Source organism: Tupaia chinensis, unplaced genomic scaffold (assembly GCF_000334495.1).
Source record: "Tupaia chinensis unplaced genomic scaffold, TupChi_1.0 Scaffold000049_1, whole genome shotgun sequence".
NCBI lineage: Eukaryota > Metazoa > Chordata > Mammalia > Scandentia > Tupaiidae > Tupaia > Tupaia belangeri.
The window spans coordinates 2614175-2641527 of NW_006159507.1; the positions used below are offsets into that span (position 1 = coordinate 2614175).

Genomic DNA, 27353 nt, shown 5'->3' on the forward strand with positions numbered 1-27353 from the left:
CACCTGGCAGCTTGCTTTCTCACTTTCCTTCTCTCTTTTCCTCCCTCCCTCTTCTCTTTCTCTTGGGAAAGCGCATGTTCCCTATGACAGAATTCAAAAATAATAAAAGAATGGGGCCAGCAGATGGCATGGTGGTAAAGGATGCTGGACTCCACATTGGTGACTGTGGTTTGAGTCCTGGACCTGATGATGGCTTGCTTTGTCACTCACTCTCTCTGGTTAAATGTAAATAAATAATCTTAAAAAAAAAAAAAGACATTCAACATAACATGCTTGAAACAAAAGTTAATCCTAGCATACACAAACTTTTTGCTTCACAAATTTAGATCTATTGCTATTCCTCCTCTAGAAACAATGTAACAGAACTATGGAGAAAATCATGATCCCCAGAGGCGGTGTTAGTTTTCCTAGGCAGTGAAGCCCTTTCCCTCAGGATGTCATACTCATCCCATCCCAATATAATTCTATAGTTTTTCACAGTTGGAAAGTTTTCCAAGCTTAGTGGGTTCGATGACCCTCCAGGTCTTGGAAATGCATTCTAAGCCAGAGGAGAAACCCAATGCAGCCTTGCTCCCCAGGTGGTCTTCACTGGGATATGCCCAATTCCTGTGGCTCCTCCTAGACCCCAAGCATCTAAGATGCCACAACCCGAAAAGTTCCAAGTAACCTCTGATTTGCAGGCCAAAGAACACACCGTTGAAGAGATCAAACACCCACGGTTATCTAGAGTTCTCTCAACCACCTGTGAAGCTGGGCAGTGTGTTTGTTCCAAAGCTCATGCTATTGCCTAGGCGCTCCTAAAGTGCTGGTAAACAAGCCACAAGTTGGTATAAATGTCCCTTTTCTCCTGTTTAAAAAAAATCCTGGGGGACCAGGGTGGCATTGTGGTTGAGGCACTGGACACTCCCATGTGGCCAACCATGAGTCCTGGACCTGATGGCTTGCCTTCTCACTCACTCCCCCGCCCCCTGTGTCTCTCTCTAGTCAAATTAAAATGAATGAATGAATGAATAAAATTAAATAAATTATTCCTAAAAAATTTGATTTTATGAAGTCTAGAAGGAGAAAAGAGAAATTTAAAGAAATTGTTCATTTTATAAAATGTATCAGAAAGCAGTGATGCTCTCTGTCCTTTTGATGTTCTCAGATACAGGTGAGGGCTTGCTTTATTGCTGATTACAGATTTAAAACTATGAGATGTGCATTGCTTGGCAAGCAAGACAAATGATTCTTATTCACATTTCTGATAAAAGCTTAAAGAAACAGACAAAAATACAAAGGACAAGAGGAATACAAATAACAGATTCAAAACAAAAGGATTTAGTAACAGAAAGAAGTTTCCACAGCCAATGTCTATCAGAAATTTAAAATGATCGAAACCGTGCAAATGCTCAAGTCAATGTCACACACTGAACTATTAATACTTGTTCCTTGAAGTTGCAAACTAGAAAAGTCACTCACGTATATTTATGATCACGCAAACCACCTAATCTGCTCAAGGTTCAGCTTAAAGCAACATTTAATATCCTTTATGTGATGGAATTTGTGACACATTCACAAAGAAAACTCGCTTTAACTCAGCTGTACTCCAAAGTCTCCATGATATCCTAAGAAACCATCCTGGGCTTCTTAGCCAATGTGAAAAATGGAGTTCAAAGCAGTGTCACACTGGCAGCCTGGAGGTATCCTTGGAGATACTGGAGCGCTTCTGCATTGAGGCTGGTGCTCACCATTGATGGAACCTGCAAGAGATGGGAAAAACACAATGGCTACTGGAGGTCCAGGTGCTCTCACACAACCCCTCTTTTACAGGAGAGCTGCCACAGCTCTGGGATGAGCAGTGAGCCATTAAATACCGTCAAGGGTACTATATTATTGCAGGTGCTTCCATGTCTTCAAAAATGGTTAGGTCCAAAAATAGATCAATAAGCAATTACTGTTATGTCACGGTAGCACTGTGGTTAAGTTAAAAAAGTCCATACTGGAACCAGCAGTTAGTGTAATGGCTATGTTGCTGGATTCCCACGTAGTCAACCGTGGTTCAAGTCCTGCACCCGGTGGCTTAAAACTCACGCCAGGCACGTGTGCGTGTGTGCCCATGCTTGTTCAAGATCCCAAGAGGAGAATGGATTGTGGTGTGACCATCCCCCCTGGGGAGTGATTTCTCGCTTTCTGTCTCTGTCTGGCAAGCGCACATGCCCTATAGCGAAAACCTCTCAAAAAAAAAAAAAAAAATAATAATAAAATAAAATGTCCACACTAAGGCCAGCAGATGGCGAAGATGTTATGTCACTGGACTCCCACATGGCTGACAGCAGTTCTATTCCCAGACTTGGTGGATATAAAATTGCACATGTGCGTGCCTGTGTGCACAAGATTCCAGGTGGAGAACAAGGGATTGCCGCATGACCATCCCACCCCTAGATGTGATTTCTTACTTTTCTCTCAGTCTCTCTCTCTCGTGAGCGCACAGCCCCAAAGGCAAAAACCTCTTTAAAAAACAAAACAAAACAAAAAAACCCTTGCTAGTTAGCAATGCATAATAAAGCACTTATGGGTAAAAAGATATCTAAGGTTTATTTTTGAATTATCTACAAAGGATGAGAAAAGCAGATGGCACAGTGGTTACATTGCTGGACTTCCACATGGCCAACTGAGATTCAAGTGTACCAGACTTGGTGGCTTAAAACCCACTCCAGGTGCATGTGTGTGCGTGCCCAAAGCCCTGAGAGGAAAATGGAGAAGGAACTGCAGTAGTGGCCATCCTGGCTGGTGGGCAGTGATTTCTCGCTTTGTGTCTCTCTGGTGAGTATATGCGCCCTATAGCAAAAAATTCTCTACAAAGGAAAAGGAAAAAAAAAAAAGCAACACATGAAACAAGACTGTCAAATATTGATAATTACTGAAGTTGGGCAGTTGAGTATTCATTATCTTTTTTTCCTTTATGTATGAAGTTCTCCATAGTACAACAACGAAAAATATTTGATCAGAAATTAAGACTTGTAAAAGGTGCTAATCAAATACAACTATTTGGGCCATGATCCATTATTTACTTTCTGAGTAGTCTGCCATTAAAAAGTCCATTTTCTGGGACCAGCAGTTAGTGTAATAGCTATGTCGCTGGACTCCCATGTAGTCGACCGTGGTTTGCATCCCGGACCTGGTGGCTTAAAACTCACGCTGGGCGCGTGTGCGTGTGTGCCCAAGATCCCAAGAGGAGAAGGGATTGCTGCGTGGCCATCCCCCCCCAGGGGGCGATTTCTAGCTTTCTGTCTCTCTGTCTCTCTCTGTCTGGCGAGTGCACACGCCCTATAGCAAAAAAAAAAAAAAAAGAAAAGTAAAGAAAAAAAAAGTCTATTTTCAAGCTGGGAGGCAGAGGAGTGCTTTAAAAAAATAAAAATGAAAAGGCCAATAGGTGGTGTGGTGGTTAAGACACTAGAATCCCACATGGCTGACATTAGTTCAAGTCCCAGACTTGCAGCTTCCTTTCTCACTCTCCCACTCTTTTTCAGTCTCTCTCTGGTGCACATATGCCCTATAGCAAATTAAATAACAATGATAAGTAATTCTTAAAAACAATAAAAAAAAATCAATAAATACTATATATTTTAAATAGAAGGATTGGGCCACCTAGAGGCATGGCGGTTAGGTGGCTGAATTTTACATGACCAACTATGCAGTTTGAATCCTAAACATAGTGGCTTGAAAAACACGCTGGGCATATATGTGTGCATACCAAAAATCTTGAAGGAGAAATGGAAAAGGGATTGTGGAATAGTCCCTCCCATTAGGGATGCATTCTTAATTTCCTTCTGTCTCCTCCTGGTGATCACATGCACCCTCTAGCAAATTTTTAAATATAGGATTATTTTTTCATTTCTATTGAGAGAGATTTCTCCCTTTTGTCTTTACTTCTAAAACTATACAATTAAAAAAATATATTTGGGAGCCAGCAGGTGGCATGGTAGCCGACCATGGTTTGAAACTCACACTGGATATACATGTATGCATGCCCCAAATCCCAGGAGAATGGAGAAGGGACTGTAGCAGATGGGGTGATTTCTCACTTTTCCTCTCACTGTCAATCTCTCTGGGGTGCACACATGCCTTATGGTAAAAAACCTCTTGATTTATAGTTTTATATATGTGTGTCCTACATGATACAAGGGGGAAAAAAAAGGCTCATCACGACACTAAGTTTTGGGGCAGGTAGGTGATGTGACAGTTAAGGTGATGGAGTCTGTGGATGACCAGTTAAAGTCCTGGACCTGGTGTCTTAGCTTCTCATTTTCCTTTTCCCTTTCTGGTGATCACATGTGCCCTATAGCAAACTTCTAAAAATAGTTAACAAATTGGGACCAACAGTTGGCGTAATGGCTGTCACTGGACTCCCATGTAGTTGACTGTGGTTCAAGTCCCGGACCCGGTGGCTTAAACTCACGCTGGGTGCATGTGCACATGTGTGCTCAAGGTCCCAAGAGGAGAACAGAGAAGGGATTGTAATGTGGCCGGCTTCCCTGGGGGGTGACTTCTCGCTTTCTGTCTCTCTCTCTCTCTGGCGAGCGCACACGCTCTATAGCAAACACCTCTCAAAGAAAAAAAAGGTAACAAATCTTTAAAAAAAAAAAAAAAAAACCAGAAAGACTAAATTTTACCTATAAGTCAATGAGATGTAGTCTGATTATGCTGACCAGTGAAAAAACGCACAAGAACAACCGCTATCCACTTGCTTCCCATTAAAATCACCACAATTCCAGAGTTCTCAAATAAGACTAACTTACCCTTCCTGGACAGGCTGTAGACAATTTGTGAAGTGACTGTGCCAGATGGATTTTGGGGTTGTTCACCATTTGACCTACAGGGTCATGCTCTTTTTTCCCAGCAAATGCCAACTGTGAGAAGGCAGTCTGGTATCCTGGTGTGTCTTCTATGTCAATGAAGTGCTCTTCATCAGGAATGGTATCATCTTCAGGTAACTCAAAAAGGCCAATCAGGGACTGTAATAAAGGAGTCCTGCATTGGAGGAAAGCAAGAGACAGAAGAGCAAGAAAATACTCTGAAAATTTAAACAAAAGCAGCAATTCTTTAGAGAAAAAAAATTACAGACTCATAATTGCAAGAATAGGAAGGGACCTTTGAAATGAAGATGGACATCAAGCTTCATGTCTGTCCAGAAACATTCCTCAATTCTTTGGCTATAGCCTCCTAGCCAGCCTTTCAGTAACCATTCCATCTGAAGCTAGCTATGTGACCCAAGCTGAACTAAGCAGACTCAATCCTAGAGTCTGGTTAGAGGAAATAAGCCTCCAGCTGTCAGGTTACTTTATGGAAGAAGCTGCCTGAGTGGAACCAAAGCAAAGGAGAGGCAAGAGGCTGTGAAAAGCTGGGCCCTCCAGACACTGAGTACAGGGATGGAAGACCTTCTTAAAGACCTAAGTTCAGCTGGGTTTCTCTCATAAAACATTTGTAGACATCGTCTAGATCATATCTTCAGAGGGTCTGTGAATCCAAAAAAAGTTAAGAACCAGGAAATACTGCTTTTGGACCAGAAGAATCTAGAAGCCATGTCTTGAAACTAATAAGTGCTCGTGGAGAAGTTGAGAGCAGAACCTAATTCCCTTGGCCCCCAGAGGGTAAGTCTGGCTCATTTTGCAGTTGTAAGGGAAGGAAGCTGTAATTTCCAAAAGCTCTGGAACACAACACTTACCATAGCTTGGTGTATTCGGTGTCCATCATTGGGGGGCATTCTGTTAGTAATTTTGTTATGCCAACTGCACAGATCTTTTTTTCTACATTCCCAGACACTTTCTGAATTTCAGGAATAATAATTTTTTCCAAAACCATTCCAAACATTCTATTAAAACAAAATAAATCCACTCAAAATTAGACCAACACTACAACTAGACAGTAAAATGCTTAGATGTTATTTATACTCATGAATAACTTACTTATATTCATGAACTTAGTAAACCACTAAATGCAAAGCTGCTGAGTGGAGCCTGCAGATGGCATGGAGGTTTAAGGTGCTGGATCTCACTTGGCTGGCTGTGTGGTTTGAGTCTCAGTCCGGTGGCTTGAAAATCATACTGGGCATGTGCATATCTGTGCCCAAAATCTTTTTGGTCATTTTTTTTTCTTTTTTTCTGGAGAGGTTTTTAGCTATAAGGTGCCTGCACTCACCAGAAAGACAGAGACAGAAAGCAAGAAATCACCCCCCAGGGGGGATGGCCACGCCGCAATCCCTTCTCCACCATTCTCCTTTTGGGATCCTGGGCACGGACGCACATGCACCTGGCGTGAGTTTTAAGCCACCGGGTCCAGGACGTGAACCGCGGTCGACTACGTGGGAGTCCAGCGACATAGCCATTACGCTAACTGCTGGTTCCCAGTGCCCAAAATCTTGAGAGGAGACTAGAGAAAAAGGAATTTCAGCATGGCCATCCCCCCAGGGTGATTTCTCACTTTCTCTCTCTTTTTTGGTCTCTGTTGAGCACACAAGCCCTATAGCAAAACTTGAAAAGAAAAAGAAAAAAAAAAAGCTGCTTAGTTTGGCCAACTGACAAGACCTAGAAATGGCACAACAACAAGAGTCACCTCTCCTGGGACCGACTGTCGTCCTCATTTGTAAGCAGATCAAGCATATGCGTTAAGATATTCACAGCTTTTTATGATCTCATATACTTTTTTTTTTGGAGAGATTTTTGCCATTAGGGTGCGTGCGCTCATCAGACAGAAAGGGAGAAACAGAAAGCGAGAAATCACCCCCAGGGGGGATGGCCATGCTGCAGTCCCTTCTCCTCCATTCTCGTCTCAGGATCTTGGGCACACACGCACATGCGCCTGGTGTGAATTTTAAGCCACCGGGTCCGGGACTTGAACCGCAGTCAACTACATGGGAGTCCAGCGACATAGCCATTATGCTAACTGCTGGTCCTCATACACTTTTTATAAATGAGAAATCCTTAAAAAAATCAGTACTTAGGAAATGGAGATAAGAAGAAGAAAAAACTCCCATTATCCTGCCATCCAGTGATACTAGTTTTAACTTTTTAGTAAATAAACCTCTCAATTTTTTTTTTTTTTAGAGGTTTTTCACTATAGGGCGCGTACGCTCGCCAGACAGAGAGAGACATAGAGACAGAAAGCGAGAAATCACCCCCCCAGAGGGGATGGTCACGCCGCAATCCCTTCTCCTCCATTCTGCTCTCGGGATCTTGGGCACACACGCACACGTGCCCGGCATGAGTTTTAAGTCACCGGGTCCGGGAGGCGAACCGCGGTCGACTACGTGGGAGTCCAGCGACATAACCATTACGCTAACTGCTGGTTCCCCTAAACCTCTCAATTTTAAAAGTGTAAATGTTAATGGTCATTTTTTTTTCTTTTTTTCTGGAGAGGTTTTTAGCTATAAGGTGCCTGCACTCACCAGAAAGACAGAGACAGAAAGCAAGAAATCACCCCCCAGAGGGGATGGTCACACCGCAATCCTTTCTCCTCCATTCTCGTCTCAGGATCTTGGGCACACACGCACACGTGCCCGGCATGAGTTTTAAGTCACCGGGTCCGGGAGGCGAACCGCGGTCGACTACGTGGGAGTCCAGCGACAGAGCCATTACGCTAACTGCTGGTCCCATGGCCATTTTAAAATCAATATGGATTTTCTAGATATAACAGGTACAGAGATGTAACTTTTTCCTCAAAGAGTTTTACCCAAATACATTATTCTATTTATCTGTGGTTGGTTGTTTTAGGGTTTTGTTTTTTTTTTTTGGCTATAAGGCACATGCATTTGTGGGAGACAGACAGACAGAGAGAGAAAAGTGAGAAATCACCCCCAGAAGGGATGGCCATGCTGCAATCCCTTCTGCTCCATTCTCCTCTAGGGATTTTGGGCACAGGCACACATGCACCTGGTGTATTTTTCAAGCCACCAGGTCTAGGACTCGAATTGCTCAGTCAGCCACGTGGGATCTGCTCCCTTAACCACCATGCCATACCTGATACCCCAATATTCTGGCGTATCTTCAATATCTCTCCATTTCCCTAATAAGAAATGCTACCTAAATATGAGTAGTCTTCAAAAAGCTCACAGAAAATACATATCATGAAAAATACACATATGGCTATCAAAATGTTTACACCTTAAATCCATTTTCCGTGAGCTGTATGAAGTTACCATGATACATTCTTTGTTTACATGCTAGATAGGTAAGTCATCAAAACAGTATCACTGGGCACAAACTTTTTTAATTTGAAAAATCATGCTGGGGACCAGCAGGTGGTATGGTGGTTAAGGCGGCTGGACTCCCACATGGTTGACCATGGTTTTGAGACCCGGACCTTGTGGCTTGAGAATCACACCAGATACATGTGTATATGTGCCCAAAATCACAAAGAGGACAATCGAAAAGGGACCGTAACATGGTCATCCCCTCTGAAGGGTGATTTCTCACTCTCTCTCTCACTGTCTCTCTCCAGTGAGTTTGTGCTCTCTATGGCAAAAACCTTTCAAAAACAAAAACAAAACATGCTGTTGGCTTTAACAAAGGCAGGCCCCTAGAAATGACACTGACTGTCAAACAGAACAATAAACACAGGCTATGGAAGAGAATGCCAGAGGGTGGGTTAACTGTAGGAAATACGAAAATTAGAGTGGAGCCTGGGACTTCCACCCATGCATGAGGCAAGCAGAGCCAGAGATGAGACGAGAGGCCAAAGTCAGGATCTGACAGGATGGCAGGGCCGTAGTGCAGGGTCATCAAGGAAACCCAGCATTTCCTGGCAGAACTGGTCCCTGGCACTAAAGCAGAACCAGATGACAGCAATGCCCGTTGTTTTAATGTGGGCATTGCTGGCCCCCAGAATTCTCCCTTTGAGGGAGGGACTTTTAAACTTGAACTATTCCTTCTAGAAGAATACTCAATGGCAGCCCCTAAAGTACATTTCACAAACAAAATGTATCATCCTAATGTAGATAAGTTGGGAAGATATGTTTAGATATTTTGAGAGATAGTGGTCCTCAGCACTGAAGATCCGCACAGTTCTGCTATCAGTTCAGGCTTGGTTAAGTGCTCCCAATCCAGATGAAGCAATAGCAAATGATGGAGCAGAGTGGTGGAAGACGCACCAATAGGAACAGCTAGAGCATGGACCAGGCTACATGCCATGAATAACATTTAAACTGATCTATTAGCATCAAGTGCGTATCACTTCTCCTGTTCTGCCAAGACTTCTTTCTTTTATGTTTGCATTTAATGGACACGGTCTTAGAAACAATACAGAATAAAAGGCCAGGCATCTTCAGTCCCCTAGTGATTAAATGCACATGAGCAATTCTGTGTCTTGTCCTGATTCACTGCTTTAAAGCATGAGCAGAGGCTAGCTAGCAGTATCACCTGGACTGTTGTGAAGTGTTTCAAAGGGGCCCCTTGCAGCTTTTATTAATTTCCGCCATCATGGTTTAAGTATAAAGCAATGTGAATGAAGCTAGTCATCAGGGTGAGCTGCAGGGGTGTGGGTGTTTATTTTTTTCAGGGGGAGGTGGTTTTATTTCAATTTTATGGCCCATTCCCCCCCCCCTTTTTTTTTTGGAGAGGTTTTTCGCTATAGGGCACGTGTGCTCGCCAGACAGACAGAGACATAGAGACAGAAAGCGAGAAATCACCCCCCAGGGGGGATGGTCACGCCGCAATCCCTTCTCCTCCATTCTCCTCTTGGGATCTTGGGCACGCACGCACACGCGCCCGGCGTGAGTTTTAAGCCACCGGGTCCGGGACACGAACCGCGGTCGACTACGTGGGAGTCCAGCGACATAGCCATTACGCTAACTGCTGGTTCCCCATTCCCCCTTTTTAAAGATGATCTAATCATGTTGGTTGGGAGCAGCTAACCAGTCCTCTAGAACATGCTCTCTAGCCAAGTCTATTTAGATGCTATAGATGGACATCCTTGATAGTTTGAACCAAAATTGGAACATTAAACAATCATAGCCCTAATAACACCCTAATAACTAATAATACTGTGATTTTGCTGTCAAGTGTAGATCCCTTCAAAAGAAGCTTGTGACCATTTAAAATATTTTTTTGTTATTGAAAAAAAGGAGTTTGGAAAATTTTTTTTCTTTACAAACTTCTGAAACTACAAGGATACCATCCCCATACCTGACAAAATCATCTAAAGATACCACTCTACACCAAAAGAGGTTAAGTAATTTTTTCCTTCTACACATAAAATATAACAAACTTACTTTGGTTGGATACCATCAAATATTTCCTGTAGTGCTAGTGCCCCATATTTTATGCAATACAGATTAATGAAGACTAAGAAACCTGTTGAAAGAAAATAAGAATGTCAATATAGAGGACTCCTTTCTCTATACTGGTTGTTTATATATTTATTTTTAAAAGTAATATACTTAAGTTTGTTTATTTATTTAAGTTTGACAAGAGAGACAGAGCGAGAGTGAGAAAGAAAGCAATTGCTGCAAGCCACCAGGTCCAAGACTCGATATGCAGTCAACCATGTGGGAATCCAGTGCCATTAACTACCACGCCACCTGCCAGTCCCTACATTGGTTATTTATAAGTGTGCCAAATGAACCTAAGTATTAGGCTGTCAGAATAGTCATGATGCATTTTTTTCTAAGAAAAAATTTGTCATGAATTTTCCAACAACCCAATATAATCATTAATATCCAATGACTAATTTTGGCATAGATACTTGCCTTCTACTATAACTTAACATATAGAGTTTATATCTGTATAATATTATAGATGTTTATATGGTGGTAAAGGGCGCTGCACTCCCACATGGCCAACCATGGTTCAAGTCCTGGACCTGGCAGTTTGCTTTCTCACTTTCCCTCTCTATCTCTGTCTCTCCTCAGTGAAATTATATTATACAGCAACAACAACAACAACACTAATGGGAAAAAAGTTGAATAAAATAATTCTTTAAGAAAAAGGAAAGAAAGAAACTAGTGTTTAAGAATATGAACACCTGGGGCCAGCAGCTGGTGTAGTTGTTGAGGGTGCTGGACTCCCACATGGCCAATCCCAGTTCGAGTCCCAGATCTGGTGGCTTGCTTTCTAACTTTCTTTTGCTCTGTCCCTCTCTGGTCAAATTTAAATAAATAAATGAATAAAGTGAAATAATTAAAAAAAAAAAAAGAATATAAACACTGTAGGGGTCAGTAGGTGGCATAGTGGTTAAAGTGCTGGACTTCCTCATAGCTGGCCCTGGTTTGAGTCATGGATCTGTTTCCTTGTTTTCTCACTTTCTTTTTCCCTGGTCAATTAGTAATAACAACAATAAATAAAATTAAATAAATCTTTTTTTTTTTAAAAGAACATCTTAAAATATTTTACACATAAAGTTGATGATTGACAAAAAGTTTATCTGTAACCATAAAGTCTAAAGAGTTTCATCTATTTTCTTTCCTTATTACTGTAGACATGCAAATGCTTTTACTTACTCTTGATAAACTTTGTTGTTTTGGAATTTTGAAGTCTTTGGAACAACAGAATGAAGATTTGTTTCCTGTATTGGTCAACTGATTCCCTAAAAAAGTGAATAAAAGCAACAACATGAATCCAACGTTTTCCCTGAGTACTAGACAAAATCCTTGGTTCCAGACACACAGCTCTACTCACGGAGGCATATGCTCTATGATGCTATTTAGAAGGTAGAAGCCTTGGTGGTCGTTTGCTTTGGAGGCAATCAGCTTCTGGAAGACACCTAGCAACCCAGGCTACAGAAAATCGGACCAAACAGTAAATAGTAAAGGATGAGTAGGGACTAATGAAGCCAAAAGTTAACAAGGGACACACATCTTGCAAAAGGGTTCGTGCTGTAACAAATTAGCCTCTCCTTTACAGTTCTTACTAAAACATTTTTAAAAATCTCGTCACGATAAGCCATTAAAGGTAAGTTCTTGGGATCAGCAGATGGTATAATGGTTATGTCGCTCAACTCCCATGTAGACTACCACAGTTCGAGTCCTGGACCTGGTCGCTTAGAATCCAGCCCAGGCGTGCCCCAAATCCTGATAGAATGGACTGTGATGTGGCCATGTCTCTCTGGCTCACACATAAGCCCTATAGCAAATATATCTCTTAAAAATAAAAAAATGTTAAGTTCTTGAAATTAACTTATTTGGTTTATATTTTTAAGTGTTTTATCATGGATACAAATAACTAATAGCTAATGGACACTTAATTCTAATAAAATATACAGGAACACTTTTTACTAATTACTTCCCGTTTTATTAAATTATTTAAATAAGTTTTTAAAACCTGCCATTCCTAGTTTATCTCCAAGCTACCTTAGAAAATTATAGTGCCATCAAAATGAACCAAACTCACAATTTTGTCAGCTGCAGCACTTGCTATCGTATTTGAACCCCGTTCTAAGAATGCCTGGAGAAGCCTCACCAGAGCAGGAATATTTCCTGTTCTTTCCCAAAGAACAGGCTGAAGGAGATGAGGAAATAAGGCCATATAAGAAGATGGGATGTCATTTTTGTGTGTTTCCAGAAGTAAAGACATCACTTGAAAGACATATGGAATAAATTCTGTTGATAAAAGTAAAAACAGCTGTCAATTTCAGAAGAAATGGTTCTGACCAAAAAAAAAAAAATCTCTTAAGCAGACTGTTTTGTAATCATTTTGATACCTATATTCCATCACAAAGAGAAAAACTTCCTGTAAACTAATCATTCTGATAATTATAATCATTTTGATAACTATCCTATTTTGATCATTGTATTCATTTTGTAATCATTTTTATAACTGTATTACATCAGAAAGAACTTCCTGTAACGTACCTTGTACATCATTCTGTAAAATTTCAGTAAACACCAGAAACAAAGCCTCCTCAAAATTTACAACAGCAGCAGGGTTAGCTTTGCAAGTTATTCTTATGGATAAACATATTGCTTCAAACATATAGTGATTAAAGTGAGGTTTGCTTGGGTTCTGAAATTAAAAAACCAAAAGCTAATCACTCTAATGTTACTAAGTTAAACACAAAAGCGAATCACTCTCATGTTCCTAAATTAAACACAATCCAAAATAAAACACAATCTTTCTAGAATACGTTTAAAATAGGTGCCACCTATTTTTTAAAATCAGCATTAAATTAAAAAATATATATACCAATTAAACTAAACAAGTGGTTGTTCGATTGTATTTAATGGCCAAATATCCACTATGAAAAAACCACCCTCTCCAGGTCACAGGGAGGTGGTTCCATAGCCTTCGCTCCCAGTGCTGATGGGTGTGTGTGTGTGTGTGTGTGTGTGTGTGTGTGTGTGTGTGTATTCCCGGACTGTCTGACCATAAGCCCTGGGTGTGCCACTGGCCTCAACGTCTCTGGCCTCAGTGTCTGTATCCACAGTGATGATGCTCCCTATCAGCAGTTTCCAACTTTCTTTTTAAGCAGTGAGACCCTATTTTCCTTCAAAGAAAATGTTTCTTAGAAGGCTAAAGAACTGATTAAAGCAGATGAAGGCGTTTATGTATAGGGTGAGGAGGAGGGGCAGAAGAACTCTCCTTACATTTCACAAGGCCCAAAGTTACCCAAGACTCTTACCCAGAACTCAGTTAAAAAGTAATGACTATTCTCCTAAGTCCTGCCAATACTTCCTATGAATTTATCTCATTATCACTGAATAATTAGAAATAAGCATCTAAAAGGAATTTTGTCGGCCTTAAACTAATTTATATTTTCTAAAATTTGGTATCAGCATTTAAATATGAATTAAGTATCTGTAAAGTTTGTTTTTTTAAAAATCAAGTGTTTTTTTACTCTTGGGAAATAAGAGTAAATGATAAAAAAGGACTGTATCATTTTATAGAAATCCAAATAGTCTCTTTTGTGCCCACTTAGTATAAAGCCTATTTTCCTTAATCTAAAATAATTCTGGATCATTTGCACTTTACTTTTCTACAACGAACATGTTACATGTAACTAGAATACAAACATGTTACCGGTTTCTGAGCCTGTAACCAGAGATAACTGCTGTTATCCTCCCTCTGTTAGAGAAGTATGTTAACTGCTCATCAGGGAGAATCACAGATCTTCTGGAATCACAGATCTTCTCCAAAAGCTTCATATAGCCCAAAGGAGTGTTAAGGCCCAAACAGTTTGGAGCAACTTAAAATGCAATTAGAGTTTCAAAATGGACTGTTACCTTGCTAACAGCTAATAGCTTCTGCGTGAGCTGAGTGATGAGAGTAGGGATATAGGGGATTATGGCTTCTTGTAGGAGGGAGAAACTCCTCATGATGGCTGTAAAATAAAAAAACTAATTAAATTTAAGAACAAAGTTTAAGCTAAACTTTACATCTTTTAAAAATTAGGACAGGGGTTGCTAATAAAATTTAGCTGGGAAATTCCACAAGGCCAAAGGCTTAAAAAATTAAAACGGAAGGGAACCAGCAGTTGGCATAATGGCATAATCGCTAGACTCCCACGTAGTCGACCGCGGTTCGCATCCCGGACCCGGTGGCTTAAAACTCACGCCGGGTGCGTGTGTGTGCGTGCCCAAGATCCCAAGAGGAGAATGGAGGAGAAGGGATTGCAGCGTGACCAGCCCCCCTGGGGGGTGATTTTTCGCTTTCTGTCTCTATGTCTCTGTCTGTCTGGCGAGCGCACGCGCCCTATAGAAAAAACATCTCAAAAAAAAAAAAAAAAAGATGAAGAAAAACCTCAAAATACATGTAATGCCACAGAACTCATATTGGAAAAATACTACTCATCAATGGATGCCTAAAAATATTTGTCATGGGTGAGATATGTTATTTGTAAGTTAAAAGCATATGATAGCTCACTTTCTAGAAATCTTGTTTCTAGAATACATGTTTACAAAGCCTACTTACTATATGCCCAGTATAGAGGGAGAGTAATTTTCTCTTGCCTCTTAAACTTCTCACATGTATTTTCACTAGCTGAGTCAAAGTTTCATTAATTAATTGCTACCTGTCCTCACATCTCAGCTTAGACATAGCTTCCTAGAGAAAGCCTTTCCCTGGCTGGGGCTAAAAGGGTTAGAGGAGAGATTAGTGCCCTTCCTCAGGGCTGGCACAGAATCCTTTCATTGGTTCGTACAAGTGTATTTACTGAGAAGGTATTACGTACTGGACACTCTTACATGTCCTAGGAACACAGCGATGAAGGTCACACCCACAGAAATGAACATTAAATAAAGAAGTCATTATATGTTATTGTTGGGAGAAATATAGTGCTGAAAAAACACACAGTAAACACCTAAGTATACGCATGCGCACACGCACATACAACCTCTCTCTCTAGGCTAAAAGGATCAGGGACGTTGTCTTTGAAACTTGTTCCCTATGACTATGACACTGTGCTAGGCTTCTGGATGCAACAAATGGAAAAGACTGATGAGACTATCCCTAAAGACAGAGCTGGTAGTACACTCTCCTAAAGTAGCATCGGGCAGAGAGTGTCCTACCGGTTATGGATGCAGACAGGATCTGTGTGGGGCCGACGATGTGCACCCATATCTCACTAAGACATAGCAGAGCACACATGGTCAATAAATGTTGTTGCCCTCAAGAAATTCAATCTAGGAAATTAAAAAAGGAGTATGCTACATTTTAAATGAGGAGGCCCTATCTCAAGTTAAATGTTTTTTTCTGAAAACACTGTTTACAGTAAACAAAATATTATTTTGCAATTAGAAGTATCTAAAACCTACCTATTTCTTAGCAGAAAGTATCTGGTTCATAGACTACATAACCTGAAGTATAACTCAGCATATACCTTTGTAATCTGAGATTAGGTACTTTTCATCTGTACACCAGGGAAACGGCCTACCTTTCATAATATATTCATTTTCTGAAGAGCCAGGAAGTGTGAGAGCTTTGAAAAGGTTTGTTAGCAGAATCTCAACAAACGGTGCGATTTCTGCAGCTGTAAAGCTATAGATGAAAAAACAGCTTTCAGTCACTACCAACTCTTGAGCTTGTCACTGTGGAATACCCTTGACAACTACTATATCACACTTCGTGGCATATAACTGAGCCATCTCCCACCACTGACAACTGGCAGGCAGTTTAGGAAAATAATTTTTTTCCCAAGTACTCATGTTAACGAGGAAGGCACACCTGGGACCAAACACAAGTGAACAAACCAAAACACCATGTAAATCCAGTGTCACCTAGAGCTGCAAAGGCTATCCGTTAGTTCCCACCTCTCACCACTGAGAGAACTCAGAATCAAGGGATCTCAGTCATCTTGTGTTCCTGGAGTTAGAGCAGATTCAGAACTATTTTCTGCATACAGTCTGGGCCTCAAAACATGTACTGGCTTGACTCACCTCAAAGGATGTCCTTTCAACCATTAATTGGACACTCAGACTATCTGTACTTAAAGTTCTTGACGAAGAAAAGAACCTAGAATGCTTTCTATCTCTTACCCAAAGCTCAGTTTCAAGAAATAACACTGTTGATGAACGGCCTGAAAGACATGCAGACCATCCATTCCTCTACATTTCATTCTTAGATCAGGCCAGAAGAGTTGCGTTCTTGGCCCCTGGAAAATTACTTTCAATCAGTAGTCTTATTCCAGATCTACATGAGATTACAGAAACAATGAGTATATTTGTTGCATGAGGTTGCTGAGAACAGTGTTACGACATGGTATTTCTTTAAGGAAGACATACTTCTGAGATGCCTTCTCAGCAATTCTTAAATTTAATCTCATGGACACTGTAAATATTTTAACTTGACAAGTTTTTTTTCTTTGCTTTGACTGCTAGAATACTCCAAATAAAAGTCTGGAGTTTCTTTGACACACATTTCTGTTTATTAACATTAACTCAGTTATTTTCCTTTGCTCCAATTTAATCTTCTGTTTACTTTTTGTTGTTATAATGTATCTATTTTGGTAAACTGTCTCAAATCCTTTGGAAATGAAGCAGGGTATAAATAAAAAGCACAAATTTACTTTTATAACTACTAATATAATTATGAAACCATCCAGAGATACCTCTATCCAGTAGACTACAGCTCCCACCCCAAGCTAAAAAATATATACATCATTTAGAATCAAATACTTACAGAGTGGCACTGTTAGGTCCCCTCATAGTGAACAGTCTTTCAAGAGCATGTGCTGCGTAAGTATGAACAACTATACTTTCAGCTTGAAGATGATTAATCAAGAGAGGAATAGAGACTAAAAGATGCTCTTTTGGTACCTGAAAAAGACAATGTTGATATTCTATATCCAATAATGCTAATATGGAGGAAAAGAAAAGTGGAAAAAAAGGGCTAGCTGACTTTGAAACGCTTCTTTTTCCAGTTGTTAAAAATGGGACCTAATCACATTGATAAATCGAAACTTCTATTTTTACATAATAGTGCCACTTCTATTCACTTTCCAACTCTCTGAGTACAAAACTATGATGAAGGGTAGTATCTTGTGGAGAAATTAGTATGATATAAAATAATATCATCATGGAGAGGATGATTAAGATCTCATTAGTCTTGTTTTAAGTTTGCTATAGGACATGTGCTCTTGCCAGAGAGAGGAGGAAAGTCAAAAAGCGCCCCCTTGAGAGGATGGCCATGCCACATTTCTTCCTCCTCCATTCTTTTCTAGGGATTGTGGGCACGCATGCCAACATGCCTGGCTTATTTTTCAAGCCCCAGGTCCACGACTTGACTTGGGCAGTTAGATATGTAAGATCCAGCTGCCCCAACCACCAGGTCACTGGCTGCCACCCCCACCCTCCTTTTAATTTGTCAGAATACACATGCACTCATCAGAGACAATGAGAGAGAGAGAGACAGAGACAGACAAAGTGAAGATCTCTCCCTGTCATGGGGGGATGGTCACGCCATAATTCTCCTCCATTTCTCCCTCCTTTCAGTATTTTGAACACATATACACAAGTACCTAGAGTGCTTTTTCAGGCCGAAAGTCTGAAATTCAAATTGCACAGTTGGCAGTGTGAGATCCAGCCACCTTATTAACCACATCACTGACTGGCCCTGTTTCACCTATCTTGAAACTATGCTTTTTGCCTGGTGTGCTGGTGCCTGCCTACAACATTAGCTCCCGGGGAGACTGAGGATGGAGGATTTTGAGTTTGAGGCCAGCCTAGGCTATCTACCATATCAGTAGTAAAATTCTATCTCTAACAACAAAGAAAAGAGCCCAGGTATGGTGAGCACACCTGAAGTCCCAGTTAATCAGAAGGCTAAGGTAGGAGGATTACAACATAGCAAGACAATGTCTTTTAAAAGAAATTAGTAGTGGCTGGCATTGGAGCAAAATGGGTAAATACTGTGTATGGGGAGTTATATCCCACAATGGCCAATTGTGGGTCAACTCCCAGCTCTAGATGCTTGAAAAACATACCAGGTGTGTGTGTATGTCCCAAATCCTGAGAGAATGAAAAGGGAATGAAGAAACAGAAGGAAAGGGATCATGGTGTGATCACACCCTCACTCTCCCATGCACACGTGTGCACACACACACACAATTTACTGGGGTTAGCCTGTTGTCCAGTGGTTAAGACAGTTGGATCTCACATGGCTGACTGTATAGTTTGAGTCCCAAACTGAGTGGCTCGAGAAATACACAGGGTGCATGCATGTGTACGTGCCCAAAATCCCAGAAAGGGAAGAGAAGGGGCTAGCAGGTGGCATGGTGGTTAGGGGGCTGGATTCCCACATAGTAAATGATGGCTTGAGTCCTGGTAGTTTAAATATCACATAGGGTGTATATATGCCCCAAATCCTGAAATGGGGAAAAAGGGGTTGTGGTGTAGCCACCTCCCTAGGAGGTGATTTCTCACTTTCCCTTTGGTGAGTACACGTGCCCTATAGCAAAAACAAAAACACATTAACATAAATAAATAAATAAATAAAAAGATAGACAGATAGATAGATAGAAACAGAGAAGGGATTACAGCATATATCCCTTGACTATATCCCATTGAGGAGTGCTTTCTCTTCTTTTTCAATTGTTTTTCTCTGCCTGAATATATATTTATTATTATTATTTTAAAACTTGCTACAGAGTATGTGTGCTCACGAGAGAGAGAAAGAGAAAGCCACAAGGTCTGGACTTGAACTGTGGTCTGCCATGTGGGAGTCAATGCCTTAACCAGCAGTAACCTGCTGGCCCCTTGTTTTCTCTCGAGTGAATTAAAGTGCACATGTCCTCTGGCAAATTAAAAACAAAACACAAACACACAAAATAAAAAATTAAATTAATAATTCGTTTAAAAATTAAAAGAAAAACAAAAAACCATACAGATGAAAAGTTTAAAAGAATTATTTAATTTTATTATTATTATTATTTTTCAATTTGACCAGAGTGAGAGAAAGAGAAAGTGAGAAAATCGCCGAGTCTGGGACTCAGTTGCCAAGTTGGCCATGTGGGAGAGTCCAGAGCCTTCACCACCATGCCACCTGCCAGCCTCAATGAAAAGTTTTTTTAACTGACTCTATTGATTACTCTTAAAATCAATAAAAGTAGACAACCTGATACTTTGTTATATTCCAATGAAACGAAACAAAGTACATAGTCTTCCTTGTGATCCATGAGGATGGGGTTCTTTCCTGCCCTCCATACCATAATCTACAGATGCTCAAGTTTCTTGTATGGGGGGAGGGGGTTTTCAAAAAGTCTGTGGAAATGCTTATAACAACAACAAAAAAATAAGCACTGGGACCATCATGTGGCATAATGGAAACATCACTGGACTCCCATGTAGGTGGTTGTGGTTCAAGTCCCAGACCTGGTGGCTTAAAACTCAACTCACACGGGTTGTGTGTGTGTGTGTGTGTCCCTAAAATCGAAGAGAATTGAGGAGGGATTGCTGTGTGGCCATCCCCCCCGAGGGGGTGATTTCTCGCTTTCCATCTCTCTATCTCTGTCTCTCCAGTGAACGCATATGCCCTACAGAAAAAATCTCTTAAAATAAAAAAGATATACATTATTTCAATGTTTAAGGTATGAAAATTAACTTGTACCTTAATTCCATTTCTTCATGAACCTTATTCTTTTAATTGCCAGATGGTACATGTGCTAGCCAGAAAGAGGGGGTCAAAAACCAACACTCAACGGGGCCTAGTCACACAACATATTCATCCTGCCAGGATCTTGGGTAAGCACACACACCAAATGTGTTTTAACTCAAACCACATTGGGCCATTTAGAATCTGCTTCACTTAACAACCAGGCCAAAGACCCATACTATTTAACAAATATTTTGAAGTCTCTCACTTAAATGGTATGGTATCTGCATATGCTTACCTCCTATCACTTCTTGATTAAGTAGAATATCAAATATGGTGGTTAAAGTGGCTGGACACCACCCAAATGGCTGGCTCCAAAGCTGAGTCTCAGATCTGGTGGCTTGAAGAAGTCCCTAGTCATGTGTGTGTGTGTGTGTGTGTGTGTGTGTGCCCCCAAAGTCCAGAATGGAGGAGAAGGAATTGTAGTGTGGCTATTTCTTACTCCTTAATCCCTCTGTTCTCTCTCTGGTGAGTGTACCCAATCTATACCAAAACAATAACAAATAAAAATTTTAAAAAGCTACTTACTTGATTCCTAAAAATCATAATATACTTGATACCGTCAGCTTTAAGGACAGGAAATTCGTTCACTATTTAAAAAAAAGTAAAAAGGTATAGTTACTTAGGTAAGAAGAACTGTTACTCCCAAATTAGTGACAAAATTATCAGAGTTTAAAGAAAATGGTAACTGAAATGTCAAGTAATTAAGGCATAATTTATTATAATGATCTAGGGTATAACGATCTATCACATAACCATTTATTCAGGATTATAAATATTTTAGTTATATTCTTGCCTTTAAGCTTCATGATAAATGAAAATATATTACATAATTGAACAAAAATTATATAAACCATGAACTAATGATCATATTGATATCCCCAGAATTATAGCTATTCTGAAATTAGTAACATGTCTCTCTAGCTAGCATTTGCTTTATTTTTATTTTATTATGACTTTTTGAAAATTTGTCCTAAAGTCATCGAAGCAAAAATCATGATAAAACATTCTGTTTTCCTTTACAATTGCCCAAGGCAAAAACAACAACAACAACAACAACAAAAAAAACAAAACAAACAAAAAAACACATAAATTCAAACCTTACAGATAAGGGCTAGCTCTACTGCTCAAAAAAGTTTATATATATGAGGCATTTGCTTTAAATTACTCTAAGGTGAGAAAATAAATCAGTGAAAGGGATAGAACACTGGCCAACTCTTAATAATTTTCAAAGACAGATGGTGCACATACAGAAGCTTAATAAAATATTCTAAGTGCATACACATTTTCCATATGAAAGGTTTTTTTAACCACCATACCAGTGGCATGGTTAAGGCAGTTGAATTCCACAGAGCTGACAGTGTGGTCTGAGTCCTGGATCCAGCTTGAAAAACCCCGGGCACGGGGCCAGCAAGTGGTGTGGGGGTTAAGGGCACTAGATTCCCACATGGTTGACTGTGGTTCAAGTCCTGAACCTGGAGCTTGTTTTCTCACTTTCCCTCTCTCTTTCTCAGTCTATCCCTATAAACAAAGCTAAATAACTCTTAAAAAAAAAAGAAGAAAAAAAAAGAAAAAGAAAAAAATTCCAGGCACAAGTGCATGTGGACCCAAAATCTGGAAAACAGGGATTGGAGGATGGCTAAATCACACCCCTGGAGAGTGATTTCTCATTTTTCGACTTTCTCTCACTCTCTGGTGAGCACACGTGGCATATAGCAAACTTTAAAAAAAAAAACAAAAAAAGATATTTTGAGTTTATTTTTCAAATGGGGAAGAAAACAAAGTAAAATTCTTATTTATACACATTACAATTCAATCTTATTCAATCCCTATATATATATTTTTTTGAGAGGCTTTCGCTATAGGGTGTGTGTGCTCGCCAGACAGAGAGACAGAGAGACAGAAAGCGAGAAATCACCCGCCAGGGGGGGGTGGTCATGCCGCAATCCCTTCTCCTCCATTCTCCTCTCAGGATCTTGAGCATGCACGCACACGCACCCGGCGTGAGTTTTAAGCCACTGGGTCCGGGATGAGAACTGCGGTCAACTACGTGGGAGTCCAGCAACATAGCCATTATGCTAACTGCTGGTTCCCTTCAATCCCTATTTTAATTCTACAATCTTATTATACCTATCTTTAGTCTAATTAGGCACTTTATTCAAAAGTCATTTTACATGAGCAAGATCAGGGAAAACAATTTTATATTTTACTCAGTAAAAGAAACAATTGCAACAAATAGAGAACCCAGTGGTGATATGGAGTCACCAAAACAATGTTTGTCACAGTACTTGTTTCATAGTGAAATAGTGCAAATAAAAATGGCAGGTACACTGTTTTTGAGTTCTATAAACATTTTTTCCCTAATACATGAAAAATTTTTACCAAAACTCACCATTAGCTGATTTTAGATCAGGAAGGATGTGATTCACAAAGAACTCAGTCAAGTTTACAAGTTCATTGGCTTGTGTAATTCCATGCTGGAAATGAAATTAATACAGGTAAGATAACACAATAATATATGAAATTATCTGCATTAGAAATTTAAACAATTTAGGGGCCAGTAGGTGGCATGGTGTGGTTAAGGGCACTGGACTCCAACATGGCTGACTTCGGTTTGAGCCCTGGACCTGGCAGCTTGCTTTCTCACTTTACCTCTCTCTCTGGTCAAATTAAAATAAATGAATAAGCAAATAAAATAAAAATTTAAAACTCTTTAAAAAAACAGAGATAAACATTTCAAAACCCAAGCTACTTGTATATTAAACAAGACTATCTCAACAGATAAAGAAATTTCCGTAAATTAGTTTAAATTTAGCTTGTTTTAATTAACACTTAGTTTCAGGTTATCTGTCAATTTTTTGTTCCATAAAAACTTAAGAACATAATATGACAAAGCCATCTTTGGAGAGAATATAAATTCGCACCAGAATTAACAGGATATCTAATGGGACAGGTGGTATTATTAAAGCCGCGTTACTTCTTTTTGATTTCTCTAGTTATCAAGGTGTGTTTTAGAAACAAAGCCACATTTTAAAAGTGTACCTTCTGTGTTTGAGCTTTTGATGCCAAAGATGTTACTAGGTAAATGGCTGCATCTTTATGTTTCCAGTTGACAGATGGATTTTTTGCATATTCCTGCAGCATAGAATTAACATAACCAGAGAAGATGCCTGTCACAGGTCCCTCAAAAAATTTGCATAATCCTCGTACCAGATCACAAGCAGCCCTACGTCTAGTATCAATATCTATAAAATCAAAAGGAAATATATCATGAGAGAAAGAAACAACCACCAACCAACTGACCACGTTTATAAGAAAGCAACTTGCCATTTGATAGCTATCAGTAACATAAGCAATGAAAAAAAATTTTCTTCCATAAGAAAACACAAAACGAAAATGAAACTAATAAGGTTACAGAATCATGATCAACAGCATTAGATATATGAGAAATGATCCAACTTGTGATACTTTTATGTAGATTCACTTTATAAGTTACATTTAATGTAAGTTAAAGAAGGAAAACAGTTCTCAATGAAAATCAGCTGAAATGATACCTTATTCTAACTACCTCCCCATATTTAACAGAAAATTGCTTCAAGAGGACTAATAATTGAAAAACCAAAATACACACCAGATCCTTCCAAATCTCTTCGTATATACTCCTCAGAATTATCTTCAAATGCTTCTTCATCTGCAGCTAGAAAAGAGTTGGTATTTCAGACAATTTACCCAGAAGACACAACAGGTAATCACGATTCACAGCAAAGTACATGGAACAGTGTGTACAACTGCCTTCCTTTGCAGAAAAGCATTCTTTCCTAAATGAATGCTTCATATACTCTTACAAAAGGCTAGGCATTAAGTAATTCACAGCTATGACAAGGCTATCTTATTTTAATATGACAGTGTCCCCAGACTAGTATTTCACCTCCAACTCTGAAAAGTACTGAGGATCAATCTAGGAATGATAACTTTTTATTTTGCCAGGTAAGAACACTACAAAAAGCCAAAAAGCCAAAAAAAAAAAGGGGGGGGTGGGCGGCAGGTGGTATGGTGGTTGGGGGTGTTGGACTCTAATATGGCCAACTCCAGTTCAAGTCCTGGACCCAGTGGCTTGCGAGGTTTCACTCTCTCTCTCCCTGGTGAGTACACAGACCCTATAGCAAATTAGTGATAATGAAGTTTTTTTTTTTAATTAAAAATAAATAATAAGAGAACTCTCCCTATGTTCATTTCATAAATGTCATGTCAACACCAAAAAGGTATGGTGGACAATGTGAGAATAAAGATCTGTTCTTTAAATGTTGTTCTATGAAAATACAAAATAAAGGAAATAAGCCTCACACTACACAAGTTCTGAGTTTCCTTATTTAGCTGATTTTGAGAATCAGAGATCTGATACATTTGGTTTAAAACACAATCTCTTTCATCTTCAGTATGCTCTTGCCAACCATGGGAAGTTGGACAAACATTCTGTATATACAAAAAGGCTCTTGTGAATAATTTAACCTCACCTATAAACTAGTTAAAAGTTATCAGGTGGGGCCAGACAGTGGTACAGCAGTAAGTTAACTGTACCCCAAAAGTTCCAGGGCCTCCCTATGCATGCCAAGGGCAAGAGTGCCTGTGATCCTGGCTTGTTGAAGTTGGAGGTAAATTGCAGCGTGGTGACCCCTCACGGGTGCTCGTGCCCCATCTCTCTTATGGAAAAAATAAAAGAAAAAAGTTATTAATCACTTTATTCAAATCAACTGTTAAAAATAGCTATTTGAATTGAAGAAACACTAAAAACCAAATTCGTTCACTAAATTGAAATTCTAGATGGTTTATTTTAACACAATTTTTCATGGCTCAATATATATTCCTATGAGCAAACCCTACAACATAAAACAAAATCTGTCATAGCAACATTCAACTCACAGATCCCTTTTATAGCTGTTCTCTACGGTGACTAGAAGACATGCAACAAAAAACTGACAAGTTTTATTTTGTAATAAAAAAATTCACACTGAATGTTTTAAAAAGCAACAGAAAATCCATTAAATTTATGTTAACATGCCTTTTTAGCGACCAGCAGAGGCGTAGTGGTTACATCGCTGGACTGTCACATGGCCAACAATGGTTTGAGTCTCAGACCTGATGACTTAAAAATCAAGCAGAGTGTATGTGAATGTTTGCCCAAGATCCCAGGAGGAGAAGGGACTGTGGCATGGCCATCTCCCTGGGGCGGGTAATTTCTCACTTTCCTTCTCACTGTCTCCCTCTGCTAGCACTTGCGTGCTATGGCAAAACCTCTTTAAAAAAAAAGAAAAGAAAACAGAAAAGAAAGAAAGAAAAAGAAAAACAGCTTTTAGGGACCAAGCGAAACAAGAATTCATGTACACCTGAGGTGGGCCCAGCCCTGTCCCTTTAACCAGAGCCTAAGCCTCTGCCCCAAAACTCTCTTCGGCCCAATGCCAAGCAAAGTGAGGAAGCAGGGTCTGTCTTCTTTCAGTCTCTATCTTCCTTTCTCTTGCTAATTTCATAATTCATGTGAATCTGAGGTGGGCCCTTAAGAGCAGCACACTATGGGGTTTTCATTTATTGGCGTTTAAAAAAAAAACAGTTTTGGGGCCAGCAGTTAGCATAATGGCTGTGTCGCTGGACTCTCATGTAGTTGACTGTGGTTCGTGTCCCGGACCCGGTGGCTTAAAACTCACGCTGGGTGCATGTGCGTGCGTGCCCAAGATCATGAGAGGAGAATGGAGGAGAAAGGATTGCGGTGTGGCCATCCCCCCTGGGGGGTGATTTCTCACTTTCTGTCTCTATGTCTGTCTCTGTCAGTCTGGCGAGCATATGCGCCCTATAGCAAAAACCTCTCCAAAAAAATGTTTTCTCTTTATATATTTTTTTGGTTTGTTTTCTTTCTCTCTCTCTCTCTCTCTCTCTTTGGTCTTTTGTCCCTTTTTTCCTTTTCTTTTACCTGACTTTGCCATCTTACTTCTCAGCTTCTACACACTGTCTAGGCAGGTCTAGGTGCACAGTAGCAATAGCAAAACATCTGAATACTTTCTCGGTCAAAGAAAACCTCAACCCCCACTGAACTGCTACAGAAGGGGAGAAATTCATCTTCATAAATCTGAATTCAAATCTCTTTCTTTGGATACTACGCTGTAAAAGACAATAGTAGAGGAGAAACAGGCATAGAAGTACCTCATAGTAAAGTGAAGTATGTGCGCTTACAGTAGCAAATTAGCCAAACAAAATAGCCAAATGTGAATATACCACCAAATGACTAAAAATCAGAAAAGAGAGACCGCAAAGTCAGCATCAGGGAGAAATACAGTGCTGCAGTGAGTGTGGCCCATCTCTTCCTACACACCTTTGAATTATCAGTTGAAATCCCGCAGCTCGGCCCAAGTACACCAATTCCCTAGAAACTGTGAGACCTTTGTAATATCCAGTTCCATTGGCAAAAGTGCTGGTTGCTTAGTGAGGAACAGGAAAATGGAGCTGCGGAAATATTTCAGTTCATCTCTTCTACATGCCTCTAACATTCAGAATTAACTTCAAGAAGGTAGGAAGTAACACATAATCCATCAGAAGACCAAAAACAACCACACAGGCACAAGAAATATGGGAGATCAAGAAAATATCTCTCTCAGGAACCAGCAGTTAGCGTAATGGCTATGTTGCTGGAATCCCACGTAGTCGACTGCAGTTCGCGTCCTGGACCCGGTGGCTTAAAACTCACGCCGGGCGTGTGTGCGGGCGTGTCCGAGAATGGAGGAGAAAATGGAGGAGAAGGGATTGCGGCATGACCATCCCCCTGGGGGATGATTTCTCACTTTCTGTTTCTATGTCTCTCTCTGTCTGTCTGGCGAGCGCACGCGCCCTATAGTGAAAATCTCTCCCAAAAAAAAGAAGAAAGAAAAAAGAAAATCTCTCTCTCTGGGACCAGTAGGTAGCACAGTGGCTAAGGCGCTGGACACTCCCTCATGGCCAACCATCGTTTGAATACCAGACCTTAGCCTGTTTTCTCACTTTCCCTCTCTCCCTCTCTGTCTTTCTCTGGTCAAATTAAAATAAATGAACGAATAAATAAAGTTAAATAAATCATTCCTTAAAAAATAAAAAAGAGAGAGAGAGAAAGAAAATATCTCTCTCCTAAAAGGAAAGAACAGTCCTTCATCAGCCACAGACAGTGCAATGGAACTCGTGGGAAAAGTCAGATAAAGAATTTATAATGTTGGGAACCAGCAGTCAGCATAATGGCTGTGTCGCTAGACTCCCATGTAATCAACTGCGGTTTGCGTCCCG

At 40.1% G+C, this 27353-nt stretch overlaps 1 protein-coding gene across 2 annotated transcripts in view; it reads right to left on the reverse strand.

Annotated features, from left to right (window-relative positions):
* Positions 1-1075: 1075 nt before the first annotated feature.
* The window catches only part of CSE1L (chromosome segregation 1 like), a 58198-nt gene continuing 31920 nt past the window's right edge, over positions 1076-27353 (reverse strand). The window contains exons 11-25 of one of the 2 annotated variants that reach the window (XM_014591236.2): positions 23686-23751; positions 23097-23299; positions 22447-22531; positions 20583-20644; positions 17085-17221; positions 15841-15944; positions 14192-14289; positions 12824-12974; positions 12432-12571; positions 11652-11749; positions 11474-11559; positions 10247-10328; positions 5708-5854; positions 4782-5013; positions 1076-1742 (exon numbers count right to left, since the gene is read on the reverse strand). In XM_014591236.2, the coding sequence (XP_014446722.1) occupies positions 1653-1742; positions 4782-5013; positions 5708-5854; positions 10247-10328; positions 11474-11559; positions 11652-11749; positions 12432-12571; positions 12824-12974; positions 14192-14289; positions 15841-15944; positions 17085-17221; positions 20583-20644; positions 22447-22531; positions 23097-23299; positions 23686-23751 (1781 nt within the window). In that variant the 3' untranslated portion in view covers positions 1076-1652. Of the gene's footprint in view, positions 1743-4781; positions 5014-5707; positions 5855-10246; positions 10329-11473; positions 11560-11651; positions 11750-12362; positions 12572-12823; positions 12975-14191; positions 14290-15840; positions 15945-17084; positions 17222-20582; positions 20645-22446; positions 22532-23096; positions 23300-23685; positions 23752-27353 lie in introns of both variants that reach the window. The other variant, XM_006141285.3, reaches the window with a different exon arrangement.